General features: G+C 39.6%; 1 protein-coding gene across 1 annotated transcript in view; it reads right to left on the reverse strand.

Annotated features, from left to right (window-relative positions):
* Positions 1-2,106: 2,106 nt before the first annotated feature.
* DMGDH (dimethylglycine dehydrogenase) overlaps positions 2,107-26,642 on the reverse strand; it is a 64,770-nt gene continuing 40,234 nt past the window's right edge. The window contains exons 14-16 of the mRNA XM_028114484.2: positions 26,150-26,209; positions 9,508-9,642; positions 2,107-2,322 (exon numbers count right to left, since the gene is read on the reverse strand). Of these exons, the coding sequence (XP_027970285.1) occupies positions 2,107-2,322; positions 9,508-9,642; positions 26,150-26,209 (411 nt within the window). The remainder of the gene's footprint in view (positions 2,323-9,507; positions 9,643-26,149; positions 26,210-26,642) is intronic.

Consider the following 26,642-nt stretch of genomic DNA (forward strand, 5'->3'; position numbering starts at 1 on the left):
TTAGGAAGCACATGTCTTTTACGCTATGGGTAGGACTTCTTTAATATTCATCTAAATGCTCTAGGATTTTTATTGATCTGTTCTAGTGTTATATTAATTAGAGGACATGAATTCAATGTTGTACTTTCATTATTGATTACTGTATCAAAAAACCTGGAATTGTCTGTGTTGCAGAAAAGGAATCCAGAGATGGTAAATAAGTATCTTAATGGTTATAGGACTACAGAGAGGCAGAGAATAAGAAATGGGATCTCCCAGGCAAAGGCTTTAACCAGCACCTAATAAGAGATAGTGGATATGGAGGGTTTTTTAATTGAGGTATAATTGATTTATAACACTGTATTAGTAAATATTCAATATTTATACACTGTGAAATGATCCCACCAGTCTAGTTACCAGCCATCACCATATATATTTTTTTCTTGTGATGAGAACTCTTAAGATTTACTCTCTTAACTTTGAAATATTCTGTACTATATTAGCTATATTCACCATGATACATATATCCCCAAGGCATATTTATACCTGGAAGTTTGTACCTTTTTGACCCCCTTCATCCATTCTGCCCACCCACCAACAACCCTCCACTCTGGCAACCACCAATTTGTTCTCTGTATCTGAGTTTTGTAATGTTTGTTCATTTTCTTAGATTCTGCATATAAGTGAAATCATATGGTATTTTTCTTTTTCTAATTTCACCTAGTAGAATGCCCTCTAGTTCCACCCACATTGTCACAAACGGCAAGATTTTTGAATTCATGTTAAATACCCAGAGATGGAATTGCTGGATCAGACAACAGTTCTATTTTTACTTCTTTGAGGAACCTCCATACTGTTTTCCATAGTGGCTGCACCAAGATAATATTCTTGATAATTAGGAAATTATCAAGATTATCAAATTTTGTTACCAAGATTTCCCTCTGTTCTCATACAAAAAAGCTATACTAAAGAGAAATGAATGGCCTATTGGAGTTCTAATATATGAATGCTTTAATCAAACATTTTAAATGTATACTTGGCACCTTTGTAAAACAAGTTAGGAAATTATTTTACACTTCTGTAATTAGAATACATTTTATGTTTCACATTCAACTTTAATACCTAGGAAAGACTCAATAAATGTTTAACAAATGTGTATATAACAAATTATAAGTGATAAGCCACCTTTTACAAAAAGATTTGATTTGTTCAGTCAACTAAATTCAATTTTGAAAAATTTAGCAGGAATTATTTCTAAATACATCTTTTTTCTTGCTGTACACAGTGCTAAGGGCAATCCTGTCAGCTCTTAAGCTCGTTTGACCTGCTTTGTCAAATGCTTTGCAAAAGGATATTCAGAACAGCACATGTGATGTCAACTTTCATTAATTCTTTCCCAAAGAGAGGTGTTCAGTATTCAAACTGTGTTTTTACTGGCACAATCTATGTTTCAGCTTCATTTCAGAAAGGTCTATAAGCACTGCTTCCTTTGGAAGACTATTCTTTTTTGCAATTACTCTAAAACAACCTTTGAAAGGACAATTATGATGTCCCATAATACCGCTTGCAGGGAATTCATTAAGAAAATAAGTACTTCAAAAAAAGTATTTCAGAGAATTGAATAAAAATTTATGTATCAATATTAAATTTTACTATTTTCATTGTAGATATATTATAAAAAATTAAAACTATCCCTTATTCAACTACTGTTTCCCAATGAAACAAATCCATCAATAGTACTACTTTAGTTTTTATGTAAAACAATTCATTTTCAGGTACAAAAACCATAAGCATATATTCCTAAAATTATACAATGTCCTCTAATTCAGTTATAATAGTGATTGTATATTAGTGAACACCTAAATGTTTTGCTGAGTTTTACAAACCATATAGGTTAATAAAAACATGCATTTCAAAAGTCTTCGTTTGAAAGAACAACGTAAATCACTAATCCATTATTCTCTCTTGCTGAGGAAAGAATTGAGAAAGGTTTTATTAAGATCATAAATCTAGATTTTGAGGATTTTGAACTGAATTCTTGGTTTCTTGTATTCTCCCAAAGATCAGTTATGATGTTTGGCAGAGTCACAGAGCTAACATAATTCAGTTGCCTGCTGAAGGTGTTTTTCAAATTTCATGTTTTCCACTTTTCTTCTGAAGCCGGTTTCTGGTTGGTTCCGTCAACACCAAGGGTTCCTGTATGACGCTTGCCAGGTAATTTTTGCCCAATAGCTCAACTTCCACCTGTTGTCCTACTTTACTTAGCTCTACAGGGACATAGGCAAATGCCAGACTCTTCTGGATGCTGTAACTGTAGCTTCCAGATGTCGTGTTGCCAACCACCTGAAAAACAAGAGCCATCAATCCTCAGCACCTTGGCCACAATTTTGTGCTCCTTCTCTCCAGATTTAGGTAGGTTCAACTTACAACCTGAAAGTCTTAGGGATTACTGTCTGTGGGGCTAACACTAGGAAGAAAACTTTACTTTTGAGAAGAGTAGGCTTGCAAATTATGAAAAATAATTCTCAAAATACCTATCAACAGCCTCGAACTTCTCAGTTTTAAATCACACCTAGTTTTTTTTAATAGCTGGCACTATTTGGCTCACTTTCATGCCAAGAGATCTGATAGGAGGAAGACTCAAATGTTTTCATTTTAAACTTTAGAAAAGACTTCTCTTCCATCATCCAACTAGCATGGCAATAATAAGTACAAGGGGGAAAAAATTCTAAAAATCCAACTGCAAATGTAGTCAACTGTTCCTGTTTGGATTGAGGACATGGCTTGCCTAAAGAGTGCTGAATTAAACTACTGATCTATCAATAGTCAATGTGAAGCAAACATTTGCTTCACCCTCCCTAGATCTACCATGTACAAAACATTTTGCTGGGCATTCTAGAGCATGAATGAGGTTTGGTTCCCACCCTCAGGAGCTTCCAGCCTCGTTGAGGAATTAACATAGAGGTACAAGAAAACAGAACCGAGAAGCCAAGGAAGTAACCATCATCAAACAGGATTTGTTCTCCATTTGGAAGGGGGGTGGAATCAAGTAGGTGGAAAAGGAGGAGGAAACTTTCCACGATGAGCAGGGACATGGAGTCAGGCATGAGCAATCAACATTAGGAAGGATAAAATGGAGTCACACGGGATGGCAAACCAGAGAAAAGTACTGAGCAAAGAAACAAAACCCAGGAGATGAAAACAAAGGCTTCACTCTGCAAAAAATAAATAAATAAATAAATAATAACAATAATAATCTAATCAGGCTTGTTATAAAGATAAGAGGAAGGGTCCTGGGATCGAGTCCCGCGTCGGGCTCCCTTCTCCTTGGGAGGCTACTTCTCCCTCTGCTTCTCTCTCTCTTTCTGTCTTTCATGAATAAATAAATAAAATCTTAAAAAAAAAAAAAAAAAGAGGATGAGTCGAAACCAGATCTATAGGAAAAGATGAAAGAGAAACAGTAAAATGGAAAAAAAAAAGGTGATAGAAAATGTCAGGTTAGGGCGCCTGGGTGGCTCAGTCATTAAGCACCTGCCTTCGGCTCAGGTCATGATCCCGGGGTCCTGGGATTGAGCCCCGCACTGGGCTCCCTGCTTCTCCCTCTTCCACTCCCCCTGCTTGTGTTCCCTCTCTCACTGTGTCTCTGTCAAATAAATAAATAAAATCTTTAAAAAAAAAAAAAAGAAAGAAAGAAAATGTCAGGTTAAAACACCATATTTAAAAATTGTAAAAGGAAGACAACAAAAGCAAAATATGATATATAGCCCTACTCAGAATGGCTTCTCCTGGCTCCACAACATTGCACTAATCCTTACAGCCTTACTGTTTCGCACAGCAAAGCACTTGTAGCTGGTGCTCAAAAATATTCATGGCCGGGAACCAGCCTGCTGATCCTTCAGCTGCCTCAGCAAAGAGTCCACTACAGTCAACAGTCTTATTACAACATTTTTCATCTTTAAGATGCCGACACATTTATGACATTAAATACAGACTCTTGGCTCTATAGCCCCAGTTTGTAATTATCTCGTTGAAACCCCAAATCAGAAGCTCTCTGTATCATTTCTGAACTGATTATGGGGAGAACTGGCTGATTAAAAGAATAAAAAACATGAATGTATTCATTAGTAAAAGCTTCTTTGGCAGATTATTAACTGCCAAGGTGTTGCTGAGAGAATGCATATGCTTTAAAATGGTTTTTCCTTCTTTTTTCTTTTTTTTTTAAAGATTTTATTTATTTGAGAGAGAGAGAAGGAGAGAGTGCACAAGCAGGGGCAGCAGAGGGAGAGGGAGAGAAGCAGGTTCCCCGCTGAGCAGGGAGTCCGACACTGGGATGAATCCGGGGATTCTGGGATCACGACCTGAACTGAATGAAGGCAGACGCTTAACCACCTGAGCCACTCTGGTGCCCCTAAAATGGTTTTTTTTCCTTTAGATCATTGTTAAGTAATATAAGGCAGGGATTTGGGTCGGGAAGGTTGGAGTTTTAATCACAGCTTTTGGAAGACTTTCTTGGTAACCTTGGTTTCACTCCCTAGTCTGTGAACCTGAGGTCACAGGAGAGGTAACCTGATTTGCTTGGGCAAGAGGCCACAGCAAGGCTCTTGGCTAAATCCCCTAACTCACTGGGTCAAAAACCTACCATCCCTCTTGAGAGATTGTGTGAACCACTTCCCCAGGCCTTCCCATCTCTTAAAATCCCAGCAGTTATTCATCTTGCAGTTACTGCTGCATGAGTAATGTAAAGAAATAGCATATTTATTGTCCGAGTGCTATTTTTAATGTACTTGTTGAATGTGTTGCTTTCTGCTAGATTACTTTCGTTTCTCCTCTAATTTTTTTTAAAAGATTTTATTTATTTATTTGAGAGAGAGAGAATAAGAGAGAGCACAAGAGGGAAGAGGGTCAGAGGGAGAAGCAGACTCCCCGCTGAGCAGGGAGCCCGACGCGGGACTTGATCCTGGGACTCCAGGATCATGACCTGAGCCGAAGGCAGTCGCTTAACCAACTGAGCCACCCAGGCACCCTCTCCTTTAATTTCTCTCTAATCCAGTGCTGAGTAGCCCAGAGTATTTTAGAAGTCCTGACTTTCCTTGTTTCTTATTACTAAATTTCTTTTTTTTTTTTTAAAGATTTTATTTTTTTTTGACAGAGAGAGAGACAGCGAGAGAGGGAACACAAGCAGGGGGAGTGGGAGAGGGAGAAGCAGGCTTCCCGCTGAGCAGGGAGCCTGATGCGGGGCTCGATCCCAGGACCCTGGGATCGTGACCTGAGCCGAAGGCAGACGCTTAACGACTGAGCCACCCAGGCGCCCTGTCTTATTTCTAAATTTCTAAGGAAAGGTTTTCCCTAGCAACAATTTTATATCATTCCACCTTAAAATCTTCCAGATTCAATTAAATCCATTCCTTCTTTTTGCTCTGTGAATCATAAAAACAACCTGTGCCCACCCTCTGCCTGGCAGGTTTTCATATTGTTAAACACTGACTTTCCTTTTACCAATATAAGCAATCCTCATTTATGTTTAGCCTTTTCTTGTTCCTCTCTGTGAAAATTCAAGACCCCTCTGACTTAGGGGAGCTAACAGGGTAGATGGCCTTTGAAGGAGAGGATGTAATTTAAGTTGGATGATACATTGTATTTCTTTGGCTGTCGTCCTGTGCCTTTGTTTTTATTTTTATTTTTTAAAGATTTTATTTATTTATTTGAGAGAGAATGAGAGAGAGAAAGCACGAGAGGGAAGAGGGTCAGAGGGAGAAGCAGACTCCCCGCTGAGCAGGGAGCCCGATGCGGGACTCGATCCCGGGACTCCAGGATCATGACCTGAGCCGAAGGCAGTCGCTTAACCAACTGAGCCGCCCAGGCGCCCTGTGCCTTTGTTTTTAAATAATAAAAAAAGACTGCTTTCTCAACTCTCCAAACTTCATTTCTACAAAACATCTTTTTTTGGTAACTATAAAATATTTTTAATCAAGCTTGATGAATAAAATACACATGGCCATAATCAAGATTCTGGTCAAAATTAACCTATGACTGGGGCACCTGACTGGCTCAGTGGGTAGAGCATGCAACTCTTGATCTCGGGGTTCTAAGTTCAAGCCCCATGCTGGGTATAGAGATTACTTAAAAATAAAATCTTTAAAAAAAATTTTTTTAATTAAAAAAATAACATGACTAAGATAAGTGATGAGACTAATTCTTTTGGATGCCTTACAAATGGACTCTTCCAGCTATTTTCAGAAAAATATTTAGCAATGGCAACATAATTGGGAAGAAAAAAACAGGATTACTTAACTGGGAAGGACAACATTCATCCTAATGCATAAAGAATCTCATTACTATACAAGTCTGCAGTTGCTGAAGAGACAATCGCTTTAACCAGTTGCTAAGATTAGTGAAACTACTTACATTAGTTGCCTACATCCTTTATACAAAACACCTTCTTGAAAACTTCCCAACAGGGGTGCCTGGATGGTACAGTCGGTTAAGCATCCGACTTTTGGTTTCGGCTCAGGTCATGATCTCAGGGTCATAGGGTCAAGCTCCCTGTCGAGCTCCACGCTCAGCATGGAGTCTGCTTGAGATCTCTCTCTCTCCCTCTCCCTCTGCCCTTCCTGTTCATGCTGTCTAATAAATAAAATCTTTTTTAAAAAGAAAATAAAAAAATAAAACTTCCCAACAAAGCTGCTTTTATAACAGAGCCCTTTTCATACCCACCCTTATGCCTTGATTTTTAAAAATTAAGCCATATTTAAAATCATAATCCCTCCTAGCTTCACTGCCCATCTCTCAATCGGACTTTCCTTTTCCTCAGGGCACTCAGCGCCCTCAGAAGTGCCATTTAGTGAGTATGTTCACTGGCTAGCTCTCTCTCCCCTGGAATATCAGATCCATGGAGGCACAGAAGCTCATCTGTTTTGTTCACTGCCACGTCCCCAGTGCCTAGCGTATCTCTACCACGTAGACAGATCTGTTGCATAACAAATTTGTACCTTATAAATTCATACCTTATCCCTGGCAGTGAGAATATTTGCAAGAATAGAATACCAAATACCAGGGGCAGTACAAGTCCCACCGAAGTCAGGAAATAGGAGCAAAAACTATTTCCTATCATTCCAGAGTATAAAGAGGATCCAGAAGATTCATTTGCATGGTGAGAAGGTGACCCTACTGAGCATCAAAGAGCAGACAAGCAGGTATCAGGAAATTCAAGGGTTATTTTTAAAGCCAACTACAACTGGATTAACAGCTCTGTAAGCAGATGGTATCTGGGAGGAAAGATGAAAAATATAGCAGGTAAAGTCAGCACACTGATACAGAAAAGGAAATAAAATTCAAAAATGGAACTCGGGTTTTCAGCTCAACCCTCCCAGCTTTGAGATATAGTTGACATGTAATGTTGTGTAAGTTTAAGATACAGGTTTCCAGGATTTTAAACTTGAATTTGGGTGTCAGGTTTATACTGTGTTCATCAGGGTTGGTGTGGGTTTGCATACAGAACATGATAGCATAGGGGCGCCTGCGTGGCTCAGTTGGTTAAGCGTTGGACTCTTGATTTCGGCTCAGGTTGTGACTCGGGGTCTTGAGATTGAGCCCTGTGTCAGGCTCCACACTCAGAGGGAAGTCTGTTTGGGGATTCTCTCTCTCCCTCTGACCCTGCCTGCTCCTTTCCCCCTGCCTTGCACACTCTCATTCTCTCTCTCTCAAAAAATAAAAAAAAAAAGAAAGAAAGAAAGAAAAGAAAGAAAAAAGAAAGAACACAACAGCATCATCAGTCATTCCATGGCCAAAACAGAAAGCCAGTGCAGGGGCTGGTGTGGACTGTATTAGAAAGCTAGCTGAGAACAAGTGAAAAAATGAGAAACAGAAGAAAGAGGAGGTGGGGGAAATTTGATGACTAGGGAAAAAGTTAATTAGAGGTGCAAAGAACCTAAGACATGATCTCATCATTTTGTAGATGAGAAAATGGAGGCCCAGAGAGGCTAAGATCAGGTCAAGCGAAGCAGCTAGCTAATGGCAGAGGTGATTATCACTGGCAATCGTGGGCAAATGTGAAGTGTGAGGAAAAGCCTATTAAGAAAAGAGGTCTGAACCAGACATTTAGAACCGAGAGGACGAGACAGTGAGGTAAGAGGCTCAGAGAGAATGAACTCAGCACAATTAAGGGTAAAGTGTTTAAGAAAGAGCTCGAAATCTGAGAAGAGTCTCTTAGCTTCATAGGGTCTAATAATATCCACCTGCTTCTGGGACGTAGGACAACTGTGGGTCTTTAAGTGCTGAAGAGAATACAGTGGGACATGAGCAGAGACAGAGAGGACAGCAAACTGGAGTATTCAGCGTGGCTTAGAAGGCAGGGTAAGCAATGCAAAGTCCACCTATACCCGGGTCAGAAATTGGTTCTGTCCATCACTAGCTGTGCAACCTCAAGCAAGTTACTTCACTTCTCTGAACCCCCAAGCCTCATCTCTAAAATGGGATGACCATACCTACCTGGGAGGGGTGTTGTAAAATTAAATGAGTGCATAAGAATTATCCAGCACGTAGTAGAAACTGTGTACATGTTAGTTGTACATCAAATGGATCCATGCCTCAGCCCACATGGCCATTTCTTTAGTAATCCAGAGACTGAGATTTGATGCCACTGGCTTTCTCCCCCTCCAGTGCTCTTTTTCTTACTGAAGAGAACAGGGAAATGAAAACAAGGATCAAGGAGGCATGAGAAAAAAACCATGGACCCAAATCTCTGAGTCTTTGGGTATTGGCCAAGCAGACCTTGTTCAACAGGGAACAACTGTTGCAATGAGCCTTGATAGCCATGTGTTCACCCCCTAGTCTAAGGGGAGAGTACCCCATCTGCCTGCTAACCCCACCCAAAACGCAGCAAAATCATAAACCAAACTTGGTCTTACAAAGAGTTGTAAAAAGTCAAAGACATGAAGTTCTACTGGTAAATTATCTGGTTTTACTGAATGTCAACAGAATAAACATTCCCAAATGGGAAGAAGGCACATTTACCTTTTCTGAAGAACTAAATGGTTTCTACCTTTCACTTTACTTTCTAAGGCTCTACCCTCTGTTGTCATGGAGATTTTCACTTGGAATTTTTTTTCTGCAGGTGTGCTAAGGTTAGAATTACTTCCTTCTCTAAGATCCCTTAGAAGCTAAACTAAAATGCCAGAATTTTTTTTTTTTTTATAAAATCCATCTCTTACATTCAAAGATAGGGACTTGGTGAGCAAGTAGATCATTTGAGCCTCTAAATTTTACCTTCCTCATTGTCCATTGTAAGTCCTTTGTTTTACTTTCTTTAATCAAAGCATAGAGAAGTTGATGTTTTAGAAAATTTTCCTTTCAGTTAACTGATTTCTGTTTCTTGAATGTCAGCTCAGAAATCAAAGTGTATCACCCAACCAATAGATAAATAAATAGCAAAAAACAAAACAAAACCAAACCTAAAAAACACTCTATAAGGAAACAGAGACAAGGAAAAAAGCTGCAGTGGCCCCTGGCCATGAGGTCCTCAGCACTCACCTTGCCATCATACCAGATGCTTTCATTTCCCTCCGGATCAACATCGTCCGTTGCCAAGGTGAGGCAGACCAGTCTCCGTTTCAGCCCCTTGGCTTTAATCTGTTTCAGTGCTTGCTTTCCTATGAAGTCTGCTGGCTGCAGGAATCCAAGATAATGATGATGAATGAATGCTCAGACACCGTGACAAGGTTAGAAATGCAAGCATTTAAATTTGTCTTTGCGATTTTCTCGCCAATTACACATCAAAAAAAAAAATACAGACTGGATCAAACATCTAGACAAATATTTCTTAGTCCTCAAATGACAGTATCAGCCACCTTTTCCTTCAGAATAGGTTAGACTTAAGGGTAATAACTTGTGATAACAATTTTACCAGAACCACCTAGGCAGAAAAACAGAAGGCATGCTATTGCGATGGTGGATTATGAAAGCGACCCTTGGATCTAATGGCTCTGGACAGCATTCCTGGATGGTAGTGACCAAAGTACTACTCAATTTCTACCTAGAGTAAGCCTCTTTCAAGAAGGAAATTCATGGTTTTGAAATGTGATGTCAAAACACCCCCGAAATATTCCACTTTTTTTTCCTTCTTTAGAATAGTGATCCAAGAAATGTGTCAACTGTTGGACTGCACTCAGTTCATTCAGGAATGTATTAACTGTTCTATGTGTGAGACATCATGCTAGGCCCTGTGTGGGTTACAAAGTTAGCTGTACATTTTGATCAAAGAACTTATCCTCTAACACTACGCTTTTCAACCTTGTTTTTCCTCCTTCTATCCAACACATGATGGATGACGTTCCTCTTCCTAATATGTTCCCCTGGGCACACTCAGGGTTATTCCCAATGTAACACAAGGGAGAGTGACATTGCTCTAGGGATAACCTTGAGTCCATGCTTATGTTTTTTGTTTTTTTTTTTTTTAAAAGTAGGAATCATGCAAACTTCAGGACTGCTATATTTATTAGTCTTCACCTACAACAAACAGGTGAGTGAGGACTCCTCAGGGGAGACACTTAGCTAATAAAGGAGAAAGAGTTCTACCTAACCAGCATGCCAAGGACATGGGGTAAGTGTGAGAAACTAGTCAGAGGCCAAGCGCAGTCAGAGTGGAAGGAGAGAAGGCTGACCCCGGAGGGGTGTGGCCTAAGGCTTCTACATAAGGGAGCCAAACAAGCATCTCTGATCTTACCGGGGAAATGGGGGATCTTTGATATACAAATTACATCTCTACAAAGGAGATTTAATTAGAGGTTACAGTGTGAGGGGGGAAATTCTCAAAAGAGTTCTCCTGAAAGAAGAAAGGCAACTTTAATTTCCTCATTGGCCAAAGAAGAAAGGAAACAGTATCTCATGCCAAAAATGTCCTCTGCCACCAACATTTAGGATTTACACAGCTCCTTCTGCACACAAAACATTTAGGGTTGGGTGCAGTAAGTCCCCTTAACCTCTCAGTGAAACGGTGGGAAGGGTCCTCACATACCCTCTACCTGACACCTCCCAGTTCACTCTTCTATGGTTCGGACCTTCTATGTGAAGTATGATTTCTATAGATATTGCAACTTGAAATTGCTGACCCTCACAGGAAACTGAAAGATTTCCATTGGCCAAGATTAAAATAATTGTAAAATGAAAGTCCGATTACCTTCCCCAGTGTAATCCAGATGGTGAGAACCAACTATAAAACTTTATTATGAAGCCAAATAAAAATTCAAAGACAGCTGGACCCGATGTTATTTAAGACAGGACTGCTGGGGAAAAAAACAAAACCACCAACCCACAGAAAAACCTGATTCATTTGAATTCGTATGTAGAATAAATTCATAACAGAAGTCTTAAGAAACTGTCACAGCATTCCAACAGGTCTCAAGGGTTAACTGGCTTCAAGCTTATGCACTCCTCGCTTGCCAACTTAAGTCCCTTAGTCTGTAGCCTTACTAACGACTTTTCTTGAGATCTGCAGACCACTGGCCTTGAGGAGGGAAGGACCAGACTTTCCCAGAAGACCTGACCACATTCGTAAACAGCTACCGCTGATGCCAGCAAGTCTGTTCAGGGTCATGTCAATGTACAACTAACCACCTGGGCACCCGCTTCCCTTGTCCCCACCCAAGTCCCTCACTTTCCCCTTTAAACCCTCTGCCTTTGCCAACACAGGAAGATGGGCTTTGGGACGTTAGTCCTAAAGAAAGCAGGCACCTTCATTTCCCACCACCTCTTCTCTCTCTAGTATTGACTTTCCAGTGGCAAGCAGCCATACCTGAGTTCGGAACCAGTTCTAATAACAAAACCAAAGTTCATTATAGTTAAAACATTTCTAAATACAGAAAGAACTTTAAGAACAAATTTTTCTATCTTTTTAAAAGACAACTTGATATCGTGGATAAATGGTGACAAGGGATGCTCTTTGGAGTTCTTGTCTATGTAGAAATCAATGTAAAAATGAAAAAAAAAAGTCTTACACTTCGTGTGGAAAAGCATCTTACAACAATACTGAGCAGCCAGTGGGCTAGTTTGTGTGATTTGGGGAGTGCCAGGAGATCCTAAGTAGTTTCCTTATCTCCTGTAATGGAATCTGATCTTCCCTGTTAGGGAGTCATTTAGATCTTGAAGGTTTTGGGTCTTCCTGAGTCCGTATTAGAGAGTTTTCTTTCAATTATTTACTCAACTGTTGTTATGCCCCTGCTGTGTTCAGGAACTGTGTTTGGCAAGAGGCATTCAGAGACAGAGTATGTTCTTGTGGCTTCTAGGAGGCCCCTGAGGAGATGTGACTCCTTCCCTCCACATCACAACATACCCAGTCCTGAACCACTTAGGCCAATGTCTGCTACACCTGTGGCAAAAGCTGGCCACAGCCAAAGCTTTCAGAAATGGGTCCCTTCATGGGGCGCCTGGGTGGCACAGTTGGCTGAGCATCCAACTCTTGATTTCGGCTGGGGTCATGATCTCAGGGTCCTGAGTTCGAGCCCCATGTCAGGCTCCATCCATGCTCTTCTCAGAGTTGGCTTGGGATTCCCTTTCTCTCTCCCTCGCTCTCTGCCCCTCCCCCCACCGCTCACTCACACTCGCTTGCTTGTTCTAATAAATACATCTTAAAATTAAAAAGAAAGAAAGAAATGGATCCCTCCAGAAGAAACCAGCTTGACCATGATGCCATCAAGTTCCCCCTGCCCACGAGTCAGCCATGAAGAAAACAGAAGACAGCACACTTGTGTTCACTGTAGATGTCTAGAACAATAAGCACCAGATCAAACAGGCTGTGAAGAAGCTCTAGGACACTGATGTGACCAAGGTCAATGCCCTGGTCAGGCCTGATAGAAGGCATATGTTCAATTGGCTCCTGACTATGATGCTTTGGATGTTGCCAACAAAATTGGGATCATCTAAAATGAGTCCATCTGGCTAAATGTAAGTTTTTTCACCCATTAAAAAAAAAAGAACGAACGAACGAACTGGGTCCCTTTGGGATGCTAGACAAGAGCTACCCAAGCATGTGTGGTGGAGTAAGAGGGACTAGATGTGCTAGAAGGGGGGCGGGGGCGGCTAACTCCACCTTTGCCAAAACCACAATTTAACCCAAGTCTAAGCAGGAGCATAAGATGTCAGCAAATCACAAGGAATAGGAAAAGTGGGGGAGGACCTCAGAAAACTTCCTTTAGAAGAGAAAAATTAATAAATTCAGGGAAAATAAATATGAAGTACTATTTACAATCTATGAGGCACTTGCTATGTGCCCAACACTCTGCTGAGGGATAAACATTCATGACCTCCTTTAATCCTCATGACATTGCTAGGAGAGAAGTAATTCTATGCCCACTTTATGGAAGAGAAAGCCCCAACCAAGTTAAGGGTCTTTCCCGAGGCTTAGTTACATGGAGACCAAGTCACCACCTTTAGATTTTATCTGTACATTTTTTAAAGTGACTATACCTAGAGTCTATCATTGGAGGGCATAGCTTATGTAAATACTCTACGGAACGGTTCTTTTAAATTATTTCTGGGTCCTGAGACTGTTTTGAATGATGTTCACTGCACAGTATTTTTGTACTACAAAAGAGGATTTGAAAACACTCTGAAAGTTACTATTAATAAAATCTGACATCTGTATCTGCATATCCCTGAATTAGGAAGTGATCTGGTTAGCAATATTGCCCTCAGACATGAATGAAAATAGACTAACAACAACAAAAACCTAATTAAAAGTTAGGAACACATACTTAAAACACCATTAAAAGGTAATAACAGTCGCCCCTGGAGACCATTCTCCCTTCCCAAGCTAACCTTGTGCCTGACATGGAAAGACTTAAAGTGGGGCAATGCCATTGCATTCTCCTTTACTTGGTTTTTCTTCCAAGATTGTAGATTTTACTCTATTACATAGATTTTAATTATGAATGAGAGAAGAAAAATATGTCTGAAGTGCTGTGATTAAAATTGGTGCTATCAGGATGACCTGTGAACGGAAATATATTTAATGAGTCACTGTCAAATTAACTGTATAATAGCTGTTAATATATTTGAGAAACATACATTTCTGGGGCACTGAGACTATAGCTCAAAAATAGTCTTGGCTTATGTTCTTTTTTTTTTTAAGATAAGCTTTTATTTATTTTAAAGATTTTTATTTATTTATTTGAGAGAGAGAGAATGAGAGACAGAGAGCATGAGAGGGAAGAGGGTCAGAGGGAGAAGCAGACTCCCTGCTGAGCAGGGAGCCCGATGCGGGACTCGATCCCGGGACTCCAGGATCATGACCTGAGCCGAAGGCAGTCGCTTAACCAACTGAGCCACCCAGGCGCCCTTGGCTTATGTTTTTTATTAATTTTAAAAAGCAGTAAGAGTCATTAAAATAGCTATCTGTAATATATTCTAAATATAACATCCACAAAGATGATAAATTAAGATTTTACGTGAAATATAATTACTCATCTTATTAGTTCTATTAAAAGCACCTGGGTGGCTCAGTTGGTTGAGTCTCCGACTCTTGGCTTTAGCTCAGATCGTGATCTTGGGGTCGTGGGATCAAGCCCCATGTTGGGCTCCCCACTTGGTGGGGGGGTGTGCTTGGGATTCTCCCTCTCCCCTTATTCTTTCTCCCCCTCTCTCTAAACAAACAAATCTTGGCAGGGGAAGCTACTCTATTACCCCAAAGCACATGGGAATGAAATAAATTAAACCGGTATATTTTTGGTTGTGGTTCTTAGGTCCATGGAGAGTTTGCAGATGTGTAGCTAAAGTTGAATTTAACAGAAGTAGTGGTAAAGTACAGTATCAGTATCAGTATCCACTGATACGGAGAGTCAGGGCAGTGGGTTCTCACAGACCAGGAGGGACATTATAAAAACCTAGTTCGGGACCTTTCTATACCATTTATTTGGAATCAAAACCTATCAGAAAATTCAAGGAAATCATCAGTTTCATTTAATTGTCCAAAAGCCTTTTAACCTAATTATCAAAAGTTTCCAAAGACATAAATAAGACAATCAGTGTAACATCCTGGATCCCAGGAAAGTCCCCTTAGAAACCAGGTACAGCACCAGTGGGAGAATCGTGTTCCTGTGCTGACAGGTGTGGGGAGAGCTGGACAGACCAGCTAGACGCCTATCACTGTAAGTGGCAGAGTGGAGATGGAAATCCAGGTGACACACTTCTGCCACTTGTCCCCCCGGTACTTTACTGAAACGTTTCTTATCTTTAATTTTTTTAAAGATTTGAGAGAGAGCGTGCAGTGGGAGGCAGAGGAAGATTGGAGATAGAGTCTCAAGCCGACTCCCCACTGAGTGCAGAGCCCAGTGCAGGGCTCGATCTCACAACCCTGAGGATGATGACCTGAGCCGAAATCAAGAGTCGGATGCTTAACCAATGGAGCCACCCAGGTGCCCCAAATCATTTCTTATTTTAAATGGGACTCAGAGATAATTTAAAAACAGGCCTGATAGGAATGCCTCTGTCAAGCATGTGGCCATTACTAAGCTGCAGTGTGTGTAAATCTTAACTTTCTTCAGTTGATGAATATCAGGCACGTCCATGCTTGTCTCACACTCAAACTGATAAAGCCATACAGGGGTTCATTCATCTATGGGTGAATCAAGTGACCCACCACCCCATCCAGGCAGAGTAGACCACCATTCATTTCAACTTCACATCATTAGGATCACAGCTTTTAAGCAGGCAGGAAGCTTAAGGGTCTCGCCTGGGGTGATGAAGTGAGTTTAGCACCAAACTTTGAACTCAGGCTTCTCAACTCTCCCTTCCTTTTCCACTAACATTCCACATATGTTTATAATGACTACAATTTCAATATCTCTTTATTAGCAAAATGTTAAATTATTAGTGTAGCAACTTAAGTCTGTTATTATTGGCTAGAAACCAATACTCCCACCTACACGGTTTTCATTCTCTGCTCTCAGCAATGTAAAAGAAAATTCACCTAACATTTTCTAACCAAAATCACTCATCAGTTAAGTATTCTTTCTCAAAAAAGTCTTTAATAAAACTAGAAAAGCGACCCTCTTAACTAAAAGAAAGCAGGGGATGAACAGAAACCTGGAGAAAATATTTAAAATATTCTTTCTAAGCCAGGCCAAGAATTGGGTTAGTTAGCATTCAAACCAAACTAGATTTTTCAAAACTAAAATAGCCTCCATTACATGTACGTTATGACTTTTACTAGATTCAATTTTAATGAGAATATTTTCATCTTTTGAGTCTAATAATCCAAAGGAAAACCATGGACTGGAATGGACCTGTGGCTTTGGTAGATGTACTTTATGTTTAAATGCATTACCAATAATTATGATATAGACTTTTCATAATAGTTTTCACTTCTAGACTAGAGTGAAGAACAATTGCCCATTTGGTGTTTTAAGTATAGCACTCAAGCCTAAATGCAAAGTAAATAATTATTAAAGGAAGCAGGAAAACCGTAAATAAATGAGGCTTCAGGGGGTGCCTGGATGGCTCAGTCGGTTGAGCATCCAACTCTTGGTTTCGGCTCAGATCGTGATCTCATGGGTCATGGAATCTAGTCCTGCATCAGGCTCTGCACTTGGCATGGAGTCTGCTTGGGATTCTCTCTTCCTCTCCCTCTGCCCCTCCCACTTGTGCTCATTTTCTCTCTAATAAATAAATCTTTAAAAAAAAAAAGAAGAAAGAAAGAAAGAAAAGAAAGAAAAGAAAGAAAAGAAAAAAAAAGAAAAAAGAAAGAAAAGAAAGGAAAGAAAGAAAGGAGGCTTCAGCAGGGGATCCAAGATCTTTCTTGCTGGGGTCTTCAAAAAATTCACAGGATTTTTTTCTATTGTTTTCCCTAGATACTTTTAGATTCAATTCAGTGAGATGGACGAAACTCAGTCATTAAGCATCTGCCTTCGGCTCAGGTCATGATCCCAGGGTCCTGGGATCAAGCCCCGCATCGGGCTCCCTGCTCTGCAGGAAGCCTGCTTCTCCCTCTCCCACTCCCCTGCTTGTGTTCCCTCTCTCGCTGTCTCTGTCAAAAGATAAAATCTTTTTTAAAAATTTTTAAAAAATGAAAAGTTGGGTTAATGTTTGAGTATTCATAAATGTAATTCATCACTTGACAAAGTAAAAAATAAAAACCATATGATTATGTCCATAGATGCAGAAAAACATTTGCCAAAATTTCATGTCCTGATTAAAAACAAAACTTTTAGCACTAGGAATAGAAAGGAATGCCCTCCACCTGGGTGGCTCACTTGGTGGAGCATGGTGACTCCTGATCGTGGGGTCATGGGTTCCAGACCCACACTGGGTATAGGGCTTACTTACAAAAAAATTAAAAAAAAAAAAAAAGGAACTTGGAATAGGGAAGGGAAGCAGTGAGAATAAAGTGAAATAAAAATTTAGTATTATCTGTAATATGTTAACATTTAAATCAAAAAAATAATCAAAACAAACACAAAAATATTAATAAGTGATAAAACTAAATACTGGTTATTACTGATCATTTTTATACTCAAACTTTCTAGATTAGTATTTCTTTTAATATTATGATATATATAAATATGTTATGTAAAGAAATAATTGGAATACTTTTCTGTACTGTGAATTGGATTCTACATTTTAAACTGATTATAAAATTCAGTGAGAAAAGATAAAACTGTTTTCTTTGGCATTATGGACCTAATAAGATACCCCACTTATTAAAACCCCAAATCCCAGAAATATTATAAAGATTTAATAAGTTATTGGGGACTCGGATGTTTGTTATATTATTTTCTACTACTTTATGCATATTTTGATATATGTTATAATGATGTTCTAGCAACACAGTAATTCAGAATAAAAAAAAGAAAGGAATGCCCTCAACCTGATAAAGAGCATCTATGAAAAACCTACAACTAACATCATATTCAATAATGAAAGACTCAAGGCTTTCCACCTAAGATCAGGAACAAGTAACAATTCTATTTAACCGTTCAAAGTTCAACCAGTGGAGGTATTAGTCAGTAAGGTAATGCAAGAAAAAAAAAAGGCATCTAAATTAGCAAAGACAAAAACTATTTGTACACAGCATGACTGTCCATGTAGAAAATACAATGGGGTCTACAAAAAATACAAAAAAGTACTAGAACTTCTACTGAGTTTAGTGAAGTTGCAGAGTACAAGATCAATATATAAAAACCAACTGTTTTCTTTATATTAGCAGTATACTGAAAATTAAAATTACCATGTAAAGAGTTATCAATATGAAATATTTAAGGATAAACCTTTAAAAAGATATGCAAAGTCTGCAAACTACAAAATATTTTTGAAATTAAAAATTACCAAAGTAAAGGGAGAGATATAGCTTGTTCATGAGTTGGAAGACTTGAACTGACCTACGGATGCAATGCAATTCCAGTCAAAATTCCAGCAGGATTTTTTTGTTTTTGATAAATTGACAAGCTGATGCTAAAATTTGTGGAAATTCAAAGGACCTCAGAAAACTAAAACAACCTAAAAAGAACACAATTGCAAGGCTACCACAACCTGATTCAAGCTACAGTAATCAATACAATATGCTATTGGAAACAAGAAAAACCTATAAGTCAACAGAGTCCAATAAGAGAGTCCAGAAATTGTCCTCAACACATATGGACTTTAAATTTGACAAAGGTACATAGGTGATGCAGTTCAGAATGTGCATTCTTTTCAACAAATGGTACTAGAAACTCCATGTCTATATGCTAAAAAATAACTTCAATGCCCGTCTAGAACTAGATACAAAAATTAACTAAAAATATATAATAGGCCTAATCATAAAAAGTTGGTAAGACCTCTAGGAGAAAAACAGCAAAAAATTTTATGACTGGGTTAGGCAAAGATTTCTTAATACAACATCAAAAACATAATCCATAAGAACAAGTTTATTATAACTTTAAAAATTGAAAAATTAAAAACTTCCGTTCTTTGAAAGCCACTATTAGATGATAAGACAGACTAGGAAAAAATATTTGCAAAGTATGTGTCTAATAAAGGACTTGTACCTAGGATACATTAGGAATTTTCAAAAAAAACAACCCTATGAAAAATAAGAGACCTGACCAGACACTTCACAAAGGAAGAAACAGGAATGGTGGACAGGCACATAAAAAGATTTTCAAAATCAAGTCATTGAGGAAATCAAATCCATGGGACCCATCTACTTATCTCAACGAGTACGGGAAGTTAAGAAGACTAACCATGACAAGTGTTTGGTGAGGATATGGTGGAGGAACTGAAACTCGAATGGACTGCTGGTGGGAATATTAAATATAAAATGGTACACCACTTTGTGCAACAGTTCCTTAAAATGTTGACATAACATCTGCCACTTTATTCAGCCATTACACTCCTAATTACCCAAGAGAAAAGTGCTAAGCTGGAAATAACCCCAAAGTTCATCGAGTGTGTAAACAAACTGTACTAATACACACAATGGAAACCTACTTAGTAGTAAAAGGAAGGAATTATTGATACATATAATACAGATGAGGCTCAAACTAATTGTGCCAGAAAAAAAATTAAAAAAAAAAAAAAACTAATTGTGCCAGAGTGAAAGAATGAAGACCAAAACCAAAGTAAATATTGTAGGATTCCATTCACGTAAGACTCCAGAGAACGCAAAGTGGTGTATCATGACAAAAAGTTCCTTGGGGAGTAGGTGGGGGTGTAGGGAGGGTTGGGAGGTAGGGACTGCAAAGAGGCCTGAAACAACTTCCGGGGGTGTGGGACGGGTTCACCGCCCTCAGTGGTCAGGGTTTCACACGTGTATACTTGCATTAAAACTTAGCAAATGGCACACTTTCACTATGTCCATTTATTGCATGTTTAATTAAGCTGTTAAAAAGTAATTAATAAAAGCAATCTAAAGAATTACTTCAATTTATTCCTAGATGAGGGTTTCCATAGACTTGCAGATTTTAAAGCAGGCAGCTGAACAGCACATTTAAGCTTTTAGGGTGGAAACAGAGTATTGTTTCCTATCAGAAATTGGATGTATAGGAGGATACTGATTCAATGGCTGTTAGTTTAATACACTCTTGGCAAATGTTTCATGAATGATAAACTCTCTCAGCCTAGGTTTTACTTCTTTTTTTCTTTCCTTTGGTTTTTCCTTTATCATTTAGCGATGGAAATGAGTAGGGGAATAAGGATGGCTTAATTAAATGTCACAGTTCATATGGACACCATACCAGAGTCTTCAACTACTCTGCTAGGTGGTACTTCATAGGTTTTTAGACTTATAAGGGAGCCCTCATTTTATAGACTAGCAGTCTCAGGAGCAAAATGAAATTAAATGGCTCTCCCAAGGCCATGCAGCTAGAATTTGGTGACCTTTTAAAAAAATCATTTACTGCTCAACTAAAAAAAAACAAAAATAAAAAACAAAAAAATGCACATGCACAAGAGAGCTACATAGATTTGCGGCAGGATATATTAACTGCACCCTAGCCAGAGGATGGCACAGATTTACTTACTTCCAATTCACTACAGATTCTATAGCGCCTTCCTCTGACCAATCCAGCTGTCTTGCCATTCTCCTGTTTACTGACCAGAGCACAGCAGGAGTAAGGGGCTAAAGAACTGAGAGAGTGGTTGTCAATCTTCACTGTATAATAAAACCAAGAAACACAGACCCTACCCCCAGAGTTAATCCAAATGGTTTGGGGGTAGGTCAGTGTTCTCAAACTTGAGCGAGCATCAGAACCACCTGGAGGGCTTCTTAAAACGGGTTATTGGGCCCCATCGCCAGAGTTTCTGATTTGGGGATGGTACTCAATGACGTGCATTTCTAACCAATCCCTAGGTAACACGGGTGCTGGTAGTCTGTGAACCACACTTGAGAACCACTGGAGGTAGGGTAATTTTTAAGTTCTCCATGATGGTAATAATATACAGCCCACTGAAAAGCATTGGTCTAGCACAGTCACCCTCAAGCTTCTTTAGAATTACCTAGGGAATTAAAAACACAACAAAACAAAACACTGATGCCTGAATCGCTACCTCGAGAGATTTTTAAATTGATCTGGGTTGCAGCATGAACCTCAGATTTAAGCATTACATGATTTAAAAGACATACTCCAGATGATTCTAACGTACAGCCAAGACTGAGAGTCACTGAAAATTTTCTGCCTCAATCCCTATTACCATAATACCTAAAATTTCCCCAGAGTTGGGTACTTACACCATGCATTAGAAATTCCTTTCTAACTTGTTTGTGAACAGTGATTTATTTCCACTTTGATGTTTTAATAATGTTAACACTTATTGAATTGTAAGAATGTAGTAAGCCTGGTGATGCTTTGCCTCTTTTTGTTTTGCTTACTAGTTATGCTTCAAATAATTTTTCCTCAAAGAGAAATGCTGTATTTTCTATGAACACTGACTTCTACCTTGCGGTTACTGATGTAGGAAAAGATGTTAGGGTTCAAAGCTGACAGCCAGGAAAGAATTCTTGAGACGTGTTTGGTGCAAAAAGGTGGTTTTATTAAAGCACAGGGACAGAACCCGTAGGCAGAAAGAGCTGTGCTGGGGTCATGAGGAGTGGCCCATTATATACTTTCAAGTTGGGAGGGCACCTGGGTGGCTCAGTTGGTTAAGCAACTGCCTTCGGCTCAGGTCATGACCCTGGAGTCCTGGGATCGAGTCCCGAGTCAGGCTCCCAGCTCTGTGGGGAGTCTACTTCTCCCTCTGACCCTCCTTCCTCTCATGCTCTTTCTCAAATAAATAAAATCTTTAAAAAAAAATGTTTTATATACTTTCAAGTTGGGAGGGGGTTAGGGATAGCATATGTCTCTAAGGAATTTTGGAAGCAAGGTTTCCAGGCCCTTGAGGGGGTTAGCTATTGTTGGGAAAAGGTCATTTATTACTGTTTAGTAAAAACTCAATCATGAGGGGTGCCCAGGTGGCTGAGTAGGTTAGGCATCTGCCTTTGGCTCGGGTCATGATCCCGGGGTCCTGGGATTGAGCCCCGCATCGAGCTCCTTGCTCCGTGGGGAGCCTGCTTCTCCCTCTGCCTGCCACTACCCCTGCTTGTGCTGTCAAATGGATAAACAAAATCTTAAAAAAAAAAAAAAAAACCTCAGTCATGAGATATATCAGTGGGTCATTTGCTTGGGGGATGATTGCCAACATGTATCTTGGGGGGTAAAGATAAAGGAAGTTTCCAAAGGGATTTTTATATGTTAAAGTAGACTTACAGGGTCCTGGAGGTTGGGCTAAGATTGGCTTTTGCCCTTAGCAAAGAATTAACATCGAGGCAGCTGAGTCCCTAGAGGAAGGTCACTCTGCCTGTTCCACGGACTTGTCAATGGGTTGTAGATAGTACGGAAATTTAATCATTTTTCTTTTGCCTTTGTTTCCCACATCAGTTATCATGACTTTATTCTGTTTCTACTGGTTAGAAGCCTATGATACAGTAAGTGAGGGAAAAAACGAAACTGGGGATGGAGGATATCTTTTAAAAATTCTCCTAATCTGCTCAAACATGTTATATTTGTACTTCAGTCTCTGAATCTTGGCTGAGGTTCTCGCTAAATGAACAAAGATTCAGTATTTCCAAGAGGAAAATTCCAATACTACGTATGATTCCATCCTAAGGCAGCTGACTTTTGCTCGTGGTTAATGCCCTTTATTTCTAACTAAAAAAAACAAAAACGAGAACCACTAATTTTTCTGAAGAAATAGCTTCTTTTGGAATTACAATACCATTAATAATGATGATATAAGTTGTTTCAGGTAAAGGGATTTTAGTTGAGGAGATTTCAAAATATCTATTCAATTCTTTTTGCCAGTATCACAGCTCTGGTTAATGGTTCCTTCCCAGGCTCTGTGCTCACTCTCCACAAGATGGCACTGTTGTGTATGGCTACACGACCCTGCTGGAGCCCACTGATGGTTTCAGAATATTAACAATGTGTCCTACAGTTTTAGTTCCTGAAATACCATTCATTTCAAGCCTCCTGAGATTGGAGAGCCATCAGGATTTAGGTCTTCAGAAACTGTTAGACCTGCGGTCTCGCCAGGTGTTTAATAAATAGTACTTCCTCAATGTTGACCAGGAAGAAGAATGCTCCTAGCCCACGCCACCGGAAGGCTGTAGCTTAAACGACTCTCAGAAGTAAGGCCGGCAAGTACCACGCACTGTCTTCCTTGGCCATCTAAGATTTCTCAATACTCCATTTTTTTTTCCCTTACTCTCCTACCGGTTTTGACAAGAACACAGTTCTCTCTAAAGACGCCTGATGGCCCATCTCCTCAGCCACCCATTTTCCTTCTGAGTGTGGCTAAAGGGGCTACACAGATCCTACAATAAAATACGAAATCAGTTACAACAAAAACATGACCGTGGGAGGCATTAATCAATAAAATGTAATGCATGCATATTTTAGGATTATGTTGCCAGAAAAACATGGCTGGGCAATTATTCAAGGCTGATTAGCCTAGGATGGGAAAGGACCTTGTTGGGGAAAGTGGTAGGTGAGAAAGCTCTACGGTGAGGTCAGAGGTCACTTCACCTCTCTGTGCTTCTGTTTCCTCTCCCTCAAACGAGGTGGTACTGAGCCATCTCCGGGGGCCCTCCTTGCTCCCACACAGCCTGTGTCCTACAGTAATTTTCTTCCTATTATGGCTTATAAACACTTAAGGGCCAAGCAGGGAATTCTATACATTTGCTTCAAAGGGAATGAAAGAAAAGATTTTAAACAATTGTAAAACACTAGGATTTTCTTAAATTTTGTTTTTATTGGTATCTTTATGGAATATCAACATTCCTCTGTCTTAGCTACTGCTTCAGTTTTCATAGATCATGAACTTTCCAAAGCAATTTGAACTCGCATTATATATTCTTTATAATGTAGCATGAAGCCAGATTGGTAACATTTTTGTTTTTAGGCACAGAATGGAATTATTAAGTTACACAGGTTAGCTTACAATGTTAGCTTTTCAGAAGCCTGTTTCATATTATAGACTGCTACAAAACAAAGGTGAAGTTTTTGTGAAACCACTGTATTGGATCTGGACGACGTGGATTCAACCTAGTCGCCAGTCCTGGAAATTGGCTAGTGTCACTAGGGTAACCACGAACCACCCGAGTCCACATAATTGAAAGAGACTAGCTCAGGTCCAGGTCCTTGGGCTGCATGGACCCTCACCCCATGACAGCATTAGAAATAAACTCTGTGACACCAAAATGAGAACCAACAATCCAGAAATCATAAAAAGCATACCATAAACCAAAATCATTATCTGTTAAACAGCTTAGTTCTGAGCTGGGCTTTGGTTAAATAATTTAAAGGAACTAATAAATACACAATCCACACCTGCTTATAATCATAAAGGGAGTTTCAAAAACCCAATTTCAACACAAAGAGCTCATTTATCTATGCCTTCTCCCCAAACAATAATACCCAAACACTGTGAAGCAAGAGAGTCAGTTATCTATTTACCTATTGGTGACCAACAACAGAACTTTAGTGCTTTCAAGACTCAGGCCATTTTTATCCTTATTTTAAACAGCTAAACCAAGACTTCTGTTATCAGAAGGAGCAATCTGCTGCAAAGGTCTGCCCAAATTCCAAGCACCTGCTTTCTCTGGTCTGGAGGCAGATGGTACATCATAAAAATAAAAGTCATAGGGAAAACGTACAGAAAGATATTCCCTTTAAAACCCTTAAGGAGGTTCTCTTTCCTAAAACCCAATACTATAAATATACATGATTATGTTAATAGCTTAGCTCAGAATTTGGGAACTTGAGGCAGGAGCATTAAAAAAAAGTTTCCTTAGCCTGACTCATATGCATGTGGTCACATAGTTCCACAGAATGGGAAAACGGCCTTTACTTTCGCTTACTGGCACCTCAACAGGACAGTTTATTTCTGGAATTCTAACAAGTATCCCACACAGCAACAGCTGTTGTCCTCTCCAATATTTCCACTAACTGCATCGCTGTTAAGTTCTTTTCCAGTAACTAAGACACTACTCGGTGGGTGTTTGAGTCAGCTCAGGCTGCTGTAACGAAATATCACAAACTAGGTGGCTTTAACTACGGGAAATTATTTCTCACCATTCTGGGGGCTGGAAAGTCAAAGACCGAGGCGCTGGCCAATTCAGCTCCCCCGTGAGCGTTGCGTTCTCTTTCTGGTTCGCAGCTACTTTATCACCGTGGCCTCACAATGCGGACAGAAAGCGAGCCCCGCGTCTTCCCGTTCTTGTGAGAACACTAATTCCATCGTGGAGACCCCACCCTCATGATTTCACCTAAACCTGATTACCTACCAAAGGCCCCACCTCCAACTAGCATCACATGGGGATTAGGACTTCAACATAGGAATTTTCGAGGGACACAGTGATTCAGTCCATAACAATAGGATCACTTCATTTATAACTTTAGGACTTGTACAGATGACCTAGGTGGTGATAAATGTGCTTTCCCACAATAATTATGTAGGATGGTGCTTCTCAAACTAGGTGCATCAGAATCCCCTGCAGCTAATTAAAACACAGGTTTCTTGGCCTGACTCCCAGAGATTCTGACTTAGCAGGTCTGGGGATCTGAGAATTTGCATTTCTCACAAGCTCCCAGGTGATGCTGATGCTCTGTCTGAGGCCCACACTTTGAGAACTACTAATGTAGAGATTCCCTTTGGACTGTTAATATCAGTTATCATATTTGTATTGGCTTCTCAGTAAATACCCATTTTCTGCTGAACACATTTGAAATGTTGCATTTACATATAAAAGTGCCTAATAAGCAGATGGATAGATCTGCTGAGGGGAGGCTGCTTTATGCTGTGAGCACCCAGGGAGGGAAAATTAATGCTGTATTTTTGATGAGTTAACGTGTGACTTCACAAATCACCAGGATTGATAAGAATGCCTACTGACATCTTCTCCTTAGTAATTTTTATCCCAGAATTTAGATTTAGTCTCTAAAGTTGCTGGATTCTGCTATCCTACATCTACAAGCACACTGCAATAGTTTGAACTGATACCTAATTTTGACAAAAGCTCAATACAAAGCACCTGAGCAATGCTTAGTATTTATGTTCAACTCATTTGTCCTATAATCACACTTGGTTAAATTTTAAAGCATGGCTCTGTCACAAAACAGCCTCATAATTTTAAGAATTACTTCAAGAACACTTTGGAATATAAACATACCTTGTTTAGCTTTATAAAATATTCCAGTCCAGCTTCCAAGGGATTTGTATCACAGTTCATCTAAGAGGGAAGCACATATTTTTTTAAAAAGATTTTATTTTCAAGTAATCTCTACCCCCAACGTGGGGCACGAACTCACAACCCCGAGATCCAGAGTCAGGTATTCTACTAACTGAGCCAGCCAGATGCCCCTGGACACATTTTAAATCTTAGATGAGTGAAAATCATTTCAGTAACATCACCTTCATATGTTCTTTTTTTAGGGAAGAGAAACACTTTTGGATTTTGAACATAGATTCTGAAAGGAAAGTTATAGACTGGTCTTTAAGGTAATTTTTATTTAATTTAATTAATTAATTAATTTATTTATTTATTTATTTGATTCATTCGAGACACACACACACACAGAATATGAGCAGGGGGAGAAGCAGAGGAAGGGGGAGAAGTAGGCCCCCCACTGAGCAGGGAGCCCAACGCGGGGCTCGATGCCAGG

This window comes from Eumetopias jubatus, unplaced genomic scaffold, assembly GCF_037043125.1.
Source record: "Eumetopias jubatus isolate StellerSeaLion01/CBP00866 unplaced genomic scaffold, mEumJub1_p1.0 scaffold_5, whole genome shotgun sequence".
NCBI classification, from domain to species: Eukaryota; Metazoa; Chordata; class Mammalia; order Carnivora; family Otariidae; genus Eumetopias; species Eumetopias jubatus.